The 12744-nt window shown below is 40.6% G+C and overlaps 1 protein-coding gene across 1 annotated transcript; it reads right to left on the bottom strand.

Moving 5' to 3' along the window:
* Positions 1-9740: 9740 nt before the first annotated feature.
* RPS13 (ribosomal protein S13) lies at positions 9741-12744 on the bottom strand. The gene is made up of 6 exons (XM_077761134.1): positions 12640-12744; positions 12440-12488; positions 12173-12251; positions 10985-11154; positions 10405-10505; positions 9741-9818 (listed from the first exon to the last, which is right to left on the bottom strand). Exons 1-6 carry the CDS (start codon positions 12660-12662, stop codon positions 9785-9787), a joined length of 456 nt encoding a protein of 151 aa, XP_077617260.1. The 5' UTR covers positions 12663-12744; the 3' UTR covers positions 9741-9784.

The following is a 12744-nucleotide window of genomic DNA, read 5'->3' as shown; positions in this document are numbered from 1 at the left end:
AGGTGAAACTGTCCGCATAGCCCTGCACAATCCTGCTCGCCTCCTCCCCACTAGAGAGGCACCACTATCCTGATATGGGGGGTTATCAGTCCCAAACTAGTACTACTACCTAGGTCACTGTGTTTGCAGCCACAGCAACACGTAATAATGTGAGCGACAGTATGACTGGGTGCTGCTCCAACAGCACTTGCTTGGAGCCGAAAGGCAGCTCTTATTAGCTTGGGAGAATCTGAATTTTTACTTATAGGTAACAGCATTAGAGAGAAACAATATAAAAATAAAAGAGAGCTATGCCTAAGTTCACTTAGATTTCTGGAGATTTTAAAATATGATTACTCTAATGGATACGTTTTCATACCAGAAATTAGCTAAAATGTTACTGTTAATAATTTTTAAGTTTGTCTAGAAAACATGGGTCTTTTTTAAAAAAGAAAAAACTCTGTATGTATGTATGCATTTGTTTATTTACTTATTTAAGGTAATGTCTATGCCCAGCATGGGATTTGGACCAAGACCCTTATATCAAGAGTTCCGTGCAATACTGACTAAGCCAAACAGGTGCCCCGAATGTGGGTCTTTATTATTTGCACTCCTTGTTTAAAAAGGAAAAAAAAAATCTTGAAAGAAAGGATTGTAAGAGGCCTCTAGGTATAGTGAGAGGAACACAGGACATCCTAATGCTCTTGGTTTGAGTTACCTTTTCTGAACCATAATTTCCCCATCTTCAAAATGGGATATATATTCTTTCGAATTTATGCTAAGCCTCCTTCCAAGAATATCCGCAGTCAACTTTTTGGGAAGTTGTGAAAAATCAAAGAAATCATATGAGAGCACACATAAATTATATAAGAAGCTGCATATATAAGGTTGTGTTAGCAACATTAGCAACAACACAATATACGCCACCTAGTAGCGAAAAAGAGTAACTGCATCTGGATACAATTCAAACAATTGAGATTTTTGCAGGGACTATTGGACATTTGAGGAAAGCCTCTAACGTAAATGACAAATAAGCAAAGAAGGAGCTCAGCAAAAACAGACATGGTAGAGGCAGGAAAAATTTAAGATTATCATTAATGAGGAGCAGCTGGGTGGCTCAGTCTGTTAAGCATCCAACTTTGGCCCAGGTCATCATCTTGAGGTTTGTGGATTCGAGCCTCACATCGGGCTCTGTGCTGTTAGCTCAGTGCCTGGAGCCTGCTTCAGATTCTGGGTCTCCCTCCCCCCCTCCCCCACTTGTGCGCTGTCTCTCTCTAAAAAATAAACATTAGAAAAAGATTATCATTAATGTATTCAGAGATGAGAAGATATCTACAAAACAATAGGTTTCTCTAAAAAAATTAAAGAAACAAAAATGATCTCTGAGCAGTGGTGAGTTGGCTTAAGCTCATAAAGGCTAACACGAGCCAACTGTTATATTTTCAGGAATTCTGCAAGCCAGTTAAACACTGGCTTTATTAAAAAAATAAATTATGTAAACTCAAAGGTAAATATATTCAAAACAAATGTAATAAATACTCAAAACCCATCACTTCTGGATTGTTTTATTGTTTTACTATTATTCGTGATCTTGGAACCATTTATGTTTATTGTTTCTGTAGAGGGGAAATCCTATATGATGGCCTACTACCGAGCATCTTTTCCCAACTCCACATGTGACATCACACTAGTAGCTTGAAATTGGCCATAGTAGGAGTTTTTACACCACAGAAAATAGGTAAACACTACAGATCAGTGTTGGCATCTCCCCTCCAAGAGTTAAACATTTGCCAACATACCAACACACAACATATATGCATGTGAACAATGTATACATGTGTATACCCATAACATATATGTATATTTACACACGTGTATATACTCATGCAACAATACACATATAACACCTATCAACATACCACTGACTCTGGGAAATTAAAAATACCAAGGTATTAATGAAACACTAAGTAAAATTAGAAGATAAAGCACAGACTTCCCAGAAAGTAGGAAAAGAGATGGATAATAGTTGGCAAAAAATGAAAAAATTAGAGGATCAGTCCAGAAAGTCTGAGCAAATAATGAGCTTCAGAAAGAGAACATAGAAAATCATGTGAAAGAAACACTAAAGGAATAATTCAAGAAAATCTCCTGAAACTGTAAGACAATTTTGAGACTGAAATAGGTTACCTTGCAGAACAAATGAAAAAAAATATCATCGCAAATCTCAGAACACTAAGCAATAAAGAGATGATCCTAAGAGCATCAAGTCGAAAAGAAACAGGTGACAAAGGAATGGCAATCAATCAGAATGACACCTGACTTCTCAACAGCAGTTTTTAAGCTAAAAACAATAAGCACTAAAAATGTTTAGGAACAATGATTTCCAACTTAGACTCTGTTCCCAAATTCTCTGCCAATCAACAGAGAGAGTTGAAAAAGACATTTTCCAAGATCTCAAAAACTTTTTTCAACTCTTACGTGCATTCAACATTTATGTGCATTAATACTGAGAACCTACTACATGCCAGACAGTATTCCAAAAACTAGGGATAGAACAATGAATAAACAAGGTCCTTATTCAAAAGCTCTTATAATCTGAAAATACCAACACAACATGTCAGATAGTAATCAGCACTCTGATGAACAGCAGAATTGCGGGGAAGGAGTGCTGGGTGGGAGGGGCCCCTCTTTTACACAGGGGCTGTGAAGTTACAGTTGAACAGAGATCGAAGGGGAGGAATAGACCATGTGGATAGCTGGGGGGGGAGAGCCTTCCCTGCAGAGGAATTAATAAGGGCAGTGGCTCTGGGAAGAGTATCTGTGAAACCAGGCCACAGAGACTGGAAAGGGTGGTGGGAGACTAACACAGAGGTGGCTGGAGGAGGCCAAGTCACAGGGGCCCTTTGTACTGGGTATTTTCCTCTTGTCCCTCCAGACCCGCTCTCCCCACTTCTCTGCTGCCTGGGAACCTGGACCACACCAACAGGCCCCCTTGACCTCTGGCTTCCTGTGGGATCCGGCCAATGGGAGGTACCTGCAATAAATCAGAAGGCAGGAGTCTTTACTGAGGGCCACAGCTCTCACCAGGTGACCCTCCTTAGTTCCCCTGAACTCTCCAGACTAGGGGGTGGAAATGCCTAATATCTCCCCAGGGTTGCTAACTCCAGGGAACAGTACACAGTTATGCCCTGGGGCTTCTCTCAACTCTACTCACATCTTTGTAAAAATGTTCCTTTAGTAGATTCTTGCCAAATTCTTCAATGTGAGTGTGACATCCATCTGTTTCCTACCAGGATCCTAACACTCCTTTATAGGGCAAGATAAGGATTTTAGATTTAATTCTGAATGAGATGGGAAGCCACTGGAGGTTTTTGAGCCTATGGGACATCATGCGACTTACATCTTAAAAGATCACTCTACATGCTGGATGAAGAAAAGACCTCGGTGGAGCTCACAGAACAGTTAGGGGGCTTTTACAGTAGTAAGGGTAGAAAGCAGCGTTGGGCTCGGGTGATTGTAGGAAAGGTCATAATGGTTCAACTGTGGGCATATGTTGTAAAGGTAGAGCCAAGAGGATTTGGTGATCAAGTACCTATAAGATGCAAGAAAAAAAAGGTTGACTCGGGTTTTTGGTTTGAGCATGAGTTGCCATTTACTGAGATGGAGATGTCTGGGGAGAGAGCAGGTTTGGGCTGCTAAAATCAAGAATTCTGTTTGGGATTAAAAAAAAAAAGTCTAGGTGTTTATTAGAGATTCCAGTGGGCATATTGAATAGGCGACACATACATATCTAAGGCCGGAGTTCAGGGATGCCCTGGAGGTATGAATTTTAGCGTTAACTTCTAAGGTAGCATTTAAAGTCCTAGACCAGATGAAATTACCTAGGAGTTGATATAAACAGAAAAGAAAAGAGGTCCAAGGAGTGAGCCTTTTCTTTGGGAGCTACCAGAGGATGTTTCACCAAAAGGAGAAAACCAAGAAAGATGTGAGTATAGGAATCTGACACCAGAAGCTGGAAGAATCCCCACATTGAAGGAGAAAGCGGCTCTCAGATCTGTGGGGAAGACTAACCTGTCTGGGGCGCCTGGATGGCTCAGTTGGTTGGGTGTCCAACTTCAGCTCACGTCGTGATCCAAGGTCTGTGGGATCAAGCCCCGTATCGGGCTCTGTGCTGACAGCTCATAGCCTGGAGCCTGAAGCCTCCTTCAGATTCTCTGTCTCCCCAACTCATGCTGCCTATCACCATCTCTCAAAAATGAATAAACGTTAAAAAAAAACTTTAGAGTAACCTGTCTGAATTGGAGCTAGAGGTTATGGGTCCTGGGAGGGATATCACCAAGAAAAAGAAAGGAAGTAAACATGCTTGAACATACTGAGATTTAAACCATGGTTCAAAGTTTGGGGCAGAATCAGACACAGGAACACAGAACACTAAGCAGATGTAAGAACAAGTCGTGTACGAATGCATTTTAGGTAAACATATATATTTACGTGAAATGTTAGAGAATTATACATATTATGTATAAGCACTTATATAAAAGCCACAGAAATGAAACCTAAAATACTGATTTAACCAAAAACTATTCTATAATTGAGGATTTCTAGGGAAGAGGTATAAAATAAAAAGTAAAAAATCCTAGTATAAAAATGCTATTTAGAGGAACTCCACACTTGTGTATATCCTAAAGAATTGAAAACAAGGACTCAAAACAAGAGCATGTACATGAATGTTTTAGTAGCACTATTTGAAATAGTCAAAAGGTGTAAACCCAAATCTCTCTAGAGTGCATAAATTATGCTCATATGCAGTGGGATATTCAGCTATAAATGTACTGACATGCTGCATGAATGAACTCCCAAAACATCATGCCAAGTAAAAGCCATACATAATAGGTCACAGGTTACATGATTCATTTATTCGAAATATCCAGAACAGAAAGCAGATTGGTGGTTGCCAGGGGCAGGGTGAGGTGGAGAGAATGAGGAGTAACTGTATGTATGTTTGTTTGTATGTATGTATACTACTTGAGACAGAATGCACATGTGCAAGTTGGGGAGGGACAGAGTCCCAAGCAGGCTCCCCTATGTCAGTGCAAAGCTCAAAGTGGGGTTTAATCTCACCAACAATTAAGATCATGACCTGAGCCAAAATTAAGAGCAAACCATTAGCTTAACTGACTGAGCCACCAGGTACCTGAGTAACTGCTTTATGAGTATGGTTTCATTTTGGGGTGATAAAATATTTTGGAACTAGATGGGGTGATGTTTGCACATTATAAATGTACTAACCGCCACTGAACTCTTCACTTTAAAATAAAATGATGAATATTATGTTATGTGAATTTCACCTCAATTTTTATTTTTTAATTTACTTTTTTGAGAGAGAGAAAGAGAGAGAGCACAACTGGGGAGAGTCAGAGAGAGGGAGAATCAATCCCAAGCAGGCTCTACACCCTAAGCACAGAGCCCGACATGGGCCTTGAACCCACGAACTGCGAGATCATGACCTGAGCTAAAATCAAGACACCTGACTGAGCCCCCTGTAAAATACTTTTAAAACTACACATATGCATAATTTTGATTAAAAAATAGTAATAAGATGAGGGGGCTGGCTATCAGTAGAACATGTGACTCTTGATCTCAGGGGCCTCAGGAGTTCAAGTCCCATCATGGGCAGAAATTACTTAAAAAAAAACAAAAACAAAAAAAAAACTTAAAAATCACCTTCCTTTAAGTGACATGTTTGTCTTCCTTTTTTTTTCTTTAAAGGTAAACTCTAGGGGCGCCTGGGTGGCTCAGTCGGTTAAGTGTCTGACTTCGGCTCAGGTCATGATCTCACGGTTCGTGGGTTCAGGCCCCACATCCGGCTCTGTGCTGACAGCTAGCTCAGAGCCTGGAGCCTGTTTCGGATTCTGTGTCTCCCTCTCTCTCTGACCCTCCCCTGGCTCATGCTATCTCTCTCAGAAATAAACAAAACATTAAAAAAATTTTTTAAAAAATAAACTCTATGCCCAACATGAAGCTCAAACTCATGAAGACCCCAAGATTAAGAGTTGCATCTCTAGCAAGTGAGCCAGCCAAGAGTCCCCCACAAAAAAGATAATTCTTTTAAAAATGTTTACTTTTGAGAGAACATGTGGGGAGAGGCAGAGAGGTGCAACAGATCCAAAGCGGGCTCTGCACGGACAGCAGCCAAGCCCCACGTGGAGTTCAAATTCAGGAACCAGGAGATCATGGCCTAAGCCAAAGTCTGACACTCAACTGATTGAGCCGCCCCAGCACCCCAGAAAAGATGATTTTTAAATGAAGAGAACAGTTGTTGAAGGAAACCTTCAAACCTTAGCTGCTAACATATGGGTAGAATTGGACAAATAATACACACATGCTGATTCCAACTGTGTCAGAAAAGGAAAAGCATATGGAAACGTTCGTTTAAAAAGGAAGAAGAAATGTCTAAATCTGAAAGATGGATGAAGACCATATTAAACAGAAGGGGAAACAAAAAACAATTTATTAGACTGCTCTATTTTTTAAACAGATCATTCAGAAAAATCATTAGGGATTATCAATAAAATTCTTAAACTTCTACAGCCAAAATACCATAAACAAGATGGAAAGACAGAAAAATTGGGGAAAATACTTGTAACACGTGACAAAGGATTAACAATAACAATGTTTCAAGGGTGCCTAGGTGTCTCAGTTGGTTGAACATCCAACTTCAGCTCAGGTCATGATCTCATGGTTTATGGGTTCAAGCCCCACGTGAGGCTCTGTGCTGACACCTCAGAGCCTGTAGCCTGCTTCAGATTGTGTCTCCTTCTTGTTCTCAAAAATAAACAAATATTAAAAGGAAAAAAAAGAATATTCCAAAAGAGACAAACTTTACAGGGCATGAGTAAGCAATTCACAAAAAAGAAACATAAGATACTCATTAGTAATCAAAGAAGTAAAATAGAATAAAACAAAGAATAGAGTATCATTCTCTCTTAAAAAAAAAAACAATTTTGTGGTGCTTGAGTGGCTTAGTTAGTTGAGTGTTCAACTCCTGATTTGAGCTCAGGTCATGATCTGTTATGAGATTGGAACCTGTTTGGGATTCTCTTCCCTCTGCCCCTCTCCCCTGTTCACCCTCTCTGAAATTTAAAAAAAAAAATTGAAAGGGACATGGTGAAATGACACTCATGCACTTTTGGATCTTTTATCAGACTTTTGAAATGCAGTTTTGCAAAACATACAAATTATAAAACATAAATGTTGACGTTCCTATTCTTGAGATATATCTTGAGATACCAAGGCAAATTACAGTACATAGCACCCATGAAAACAAAATCAGGACATAACAAAAATGGTAGGGAAATGGACCTATGTAGTAGGATGTCCACGTAATCTTAATAGGTAGGTACCTGGAGGGATGTTCACCAAATCAATTGCTAAGGTTCATTCTCTCTGAATGATTTAACTACTACACATTAACTTCATGTAATCCTCACAGTAATTTATTTTTTTATTTATTTATTTATTTTTATTTTTAAAAAAAATTTTTTTTTTTTTATGTTTTATTTATTTCTAGGAGAGAGAGAGAGACAGCGTGAGCAGGGGAGGGTCAGAGAGAGAGGGAGTCACAGACTGAAACAGGCTCCAGGCTCTGAGCTGGCAGTCAGCACAGAGCCCGACGCGGGGCTCAAACCCACGAACCGCGAGATCATGACCTAAGTGAAAGTCGGATGCTTAACCGACTAAACCACCCAGGCGCCCCATCCTCACAGTAATTTAGAGATATATTTTTTTAGAGCACACTCACACAAGCTGGGGAGGGGCAAAGAGAGGACAGAATCCCAGGCAAGCTCCACATGGTCGGCGCAGAGCCTAATGTGGGGCTTGAACCCTCAAACCATGAGATCATAACCTGAGCCAAAGTCAGACAACCAACTGAGCTACCCAGGTGCCCCAACAGATTCTTTAGATTTTGACTCCATAGCCTTTAAGCTGCAGAGCTGTTGCTGAAAACCAAGTTTGAACTCTCTGTCCACAACTTAAAAAAATTGCAGATGTTTTTACATTTTCTTTCTTGTTTACTATTATCAAACATACTAATTTTTTAAGGCACTAAGAAAAGCTATTTGCAGTCATTTAGTATTTGCAGTGATTCTGGGGGTGCCTTGGTGGCTCAGCTGGTTAAGTGTCGAACGTTTAATTTCAGATCAGGTCATGATCTCGCAGTCTGTGGGATGGAGCTGTATTGGGCTCTGGACTGACAGCCTGGAGCGTATTTGGGATTCTACCCGCCCTCTCTGCCCCACTCCTGCTTGTGCTTGCTCCAAAGAAAAAAAATACTTTAAAAATAGCTGTAGTAATTGTTGGCTTGATGGTAAGAATCACAAATATGTAAATACTTCTTACAATTAGAAAGCAACCTATACGTGCTTTGGAACATCAATGCCCCACCTACTATGAACTAGTTTTTGGTCCAGAACCATCAATAACCAACATCTGCATAGCTATTTAGATTTCAAGGGATCGTGCTGGGAGTTACCTTGTTTTACTTGTTCATCACTCTTGGAGATGTTTGCCTTACTAGTCAGTTTGAGTCTTGGTTTATGATGGTTAGCCACTTTTAAGACATGAAATGAACACAAAGGATGAGAAACTTAAAATCTAACACCTGGTAATAATTGGGTTAAACACTGAAACAGATGGCTTCCCATTATTTGTGAGCCCATTAGAAGGGGGACTGAATCAGCCTGTATAGCCAGCAGAGAGCACACAATACTGGGTAGGTGAATATATCAAGTGCCCTGAAAAACAAGGGAAGTCACTTGCTGTTACCCCAGAGCACAGTACTCAAAAGGCGATCAATGGTAGCTGATACTAGTCTCTTGAAAACAAGGGACTTCACCTAATAGTGTGATTTCAAACACAACTTTAATTATTGCTTAGGGTAAACCTTAAGTAAATAGCTTAAGTGTATTTATTCAAATGATACACTTAGAAAACAGTACATAAAAATCACTTTTTCTCAATTCTGAAGCATGGCTCCGTATACCAGCCAGATATACAGCTTATCATTTACCTGTCTTACATCTTCAACAACTCAACTCATGGTTCAAGACTTGTCACTTTTAAACAGGGATACCCCACATACCTCATTAGGTTCTTTTAAGAATTGAATACTCAGAAAACACCCAGCTGAGTATTTAACCCATTCAAGAGTTGCAAGGCTTAGTGGCCTGGGTTCATCTCACAGACAGTTCTTCTGGTTCCCCCTGACTCAGATGAACTGTGCTTGCTCTTACCTGAAACCCTTCATCTTTAAAGCCTTACCAACTAGACTGGGATCAAATTATCAGGTCCTCCTTAGGCCCCTTCATACTAAAGATGTTTCTCCTGCAGAAAAACTTTCTTGTTCATTTCTGATGAGATTACTACATACATTACCTGGATAACATTCATCATAAGTCTACCTCAGTCTTAACATCAAATGTACCAAAAATACTTAGAATCATGTTTGCCATATCAAAACAAGTCACTCCTTTCCTAGTTTATTCCAGTCCTGCCACTCCCTCCCCCATTTAACAACTTCTAACCACATTATAAACCGCTCAGCTAGTTGAGCAGTGAAGGGATGAATAGATGGGCACTATCTTGTTGCTCCCTGCAAAATCACACTCCTCATTCTGCTGAAACACTTCCACACCAAAAAATTCAACACATATGAATCAATGACGTAAATATTTCTAGGGAAAAAAAAATACAAAATATGCTTCTAGTTAGACAATGATTTTATTGCTTGAGTACATAGACAAATTTATGCAACCAGGGCAGAGGCTGTGGATGACTCGCTGAAAAGAAAAAAAAGGAGAGGGAAGAAAAGTTGGATTAATATAGGTCCCCCATATTAATTCACAGATTCTAACACCTAATGCAGCTATTTCCGAACAGCTAAAATAAACCACAAATACATAAGATGCATCAAGCATAAGAACAAAGACGTTCACTCATCTAAGGGAGAACTGGTCAACATAAGGGAAAAAACCTTTCTGGTGAAAACTGTGAATATTTGGAAATGAAGCATTATAATGGGCTATCTATGCAAAAATAAAGACAACATAAAAACCAGGAGCAGAACTATGACCTGAAACTATCTAAAAGTGATTCAAAGGGCTTATACAGGTTTTATATCAGGGGTCTGCAAACTATGGCCGTTTGCTTGTCTTTGTAAACAAAGTTTCACGGGAACACAGCCATACCCATTTGTCTATGTATTGTCTATGGCTGTGTTCCTCCTAAAACGGCAGCTGAAAGAGTAGTCAATCAACCACAGAGGCCTGGCCTAAAACATGTACTACAGACCTTTCACTACAGTTGCTAGTATATTTACTATACAGCTAATGTATGTTTTTATTAACAAAAAAGGTTAATACTTACTATTTCCAGTTTGGGGGGAGGACTCGTTTGGTCTTATAATATCGAGCCAACCGGTGAATACGGCTTTCGATCAGAATCAGCCGAAATTTAGCATCCTTATCCTAAAAGACAAAGAGTTATTTTTATCCTACAAAAATTAAAGAAATTTAAGAAACGCCCCCTCATAATAACATAATCAAATATTATTTTAACAAAAAAATGTATAGGTACCATGCACTTCAATGAAGTTACTCAATGCCCTGTAATAGAACCCTAGGCTAAGGTTCATGTGGCTAGATTAAGTCCTTAAGGGAATTTAAGGCTTCCAAAAATCTTAACACGATTTGCAAAACTGCAAATGAAAAAACAAAACAAAACTCCACAAAAAAACACCTCAACATTTTCAACCAAGTGAATATACTACATCTAGGGGAGCCAAAGCCACCCCCACCTCCACCTAGCCTATCTTTTCTGGTAGAATTTTTATCTCAAAGCAACCGTGGTGTGCGTAGTCTGTGCTTCATACGTCTTTAAGAAATTCAAATCAGATGCACAACAACTTTACTGAAGTAAGCTCATACAAACACTTCCATTCTCTTACTTTTCTGTTCCTCTCAAGATGCTTTCGAACAGCAACAGCTTTCTTAATCAAATGGTAGAGGTCCTCAGGAAGATCGGGAGCAAGTCCTTTGGACTTAAGGATTCTCAAAATTTTATTGCCTGTCACAAAACGTACTTGTGCAACACCATGGGAGTCTCTCAGGATTACACCTGAAAAAAAACCAGTAATATAAATCCCCTCACCAAACACACAACTGAAGCATGTGACATCAGGACTCTGAGATCAAGTCATTTTCCAAGTTTTCTTCTGTAAAACAGGATTCCTTTTGTATCACAGAAAAACAACATGAGGACGCACGTAAAGCTCACTCAGACATCAAGGTAGGTTTACGCAACACTAAGGAAAACCCTTCTGGAGGAAACTGCGAATGCTGGAAGACTAACAACATAGTGAACTTGCTGGATTATAGGCCACCAAAGAAATCAATGAGACTCCCACATATATTTGCTTAATAACTGAAATCGGATCAGACAGTCTAAGAATTTTACATACGTTATTTCTTAAATCTCAAGACGGCACCATCTGAACACTTGACAGTTTACTATGTGTTTCCTATTCGGTGTGGATAGCTCTGGCTAGACTATATAAGCTCCAAGAGACCTTTTCCCTTTTTTCTGACTATTGTAGTCTCAGGGTCCAGAACCACATAGCAGGCAAACAGTTGCTGAATGAAACCATCAGCACAAAGTTACACACAGTTGAGGTTCAAACCACAACATTGGTGCATGACAAGTACTCTGAGCTGGCAATCCCAACTCCACTTCATAGCTGAGTGACCTGGGGCTAGCACGGTGAGCTGCACGGTGCCTCGGTTTCCTCAACTGTAAGATGAAAAAAACTTCACAATCGTTTGAAAGTACAACTATCAGAGTTAAATGAAGTCAATATCTGTAAAATGGGTAGAACCATTCGGTCAGGAGTAAATACACCTAGCCCGTACTAAGTACTCACTAAATTTTGGCAAGCATTTTAATGATTTTCCCATCTTCCAAACTAAGAGCTTGAGAGTTCAACAAATGAACACTTGGCCGCGGTCATCAGCGGTAAAGCCAGGAAAACGAACTAAAAGTTCTCAAAGCACGTATGCGACACATTTACCCGCAGAGACTTTTTCAGCAAGTTACACGAGGGCAGGCGGAAGGGGCTACATTATACAGAAATACCCACCGATCTGTGAGGGAGTCAGGCCCTTCTTGGCCAGTTTGTAGATCTGCTCCTTCACGTCGTCGGACGTCAACTTCAGCCACTGTTTAGGGAAAAGAAACTGGCCTTAGGACGAGAAACGGGGATGGTATCTAAGGACCTTGGTCCCTATCACCCTCGAAGAGGAGCTCCCGAGCACACACAGCCCCCACACCTCGGTACCGCTTTCTCCCGAGCGACGGATGGTAGCCCCCCTGCCCGACTTCTCCCGCGTCCCCCCACGCTACTTACAGTGGGGACGCTGCGGCGGTAAGGCAGAGCCGACTGGGACAGGCCCTTCCTGGGGAGAGAAAGTCTCGCAATGAGATTGGTGGTGGTCAATGCCACAATAACCTAGAACATCATCCCCCTCGACTCGCTGTCCACACGCCCTCCTTTCCCCCCCATCCCTCGGCCCAAGGCTTGCAACCCCCTCGGAAACCCGAGCTCACCCTGGAGCGTGCATGCGACCCATGATGGCGGCGGTCAGGCAGCGAAAAAGAGAGCGAGGGTAGGAACGCCGCAGGAAGCTACCCAGCACACAGGAAGTGACCTCA

This window comes from Crocuta crocuta, unplaced genomic scaffold (assembly GCF_008692635.1).
Source record: "Crocuta crocuta isolate KB4526 unplaced genomic scaffold, BGI_CrCroc_1.0 scaffold233, whole genome shotgun sequence".
Classification (NCBI taxonomy): Eukaryota; Metazoa; Chordata; class Mammalia; order Carnivora; family Hyaenidae; genus Crocuta; species Crocuta crocuta.
The sequence above is the reverse complement of the archived record's forward strand: the minus strand, read 5'-3'. Positions and strand labels throughout refer to the sequence as shown.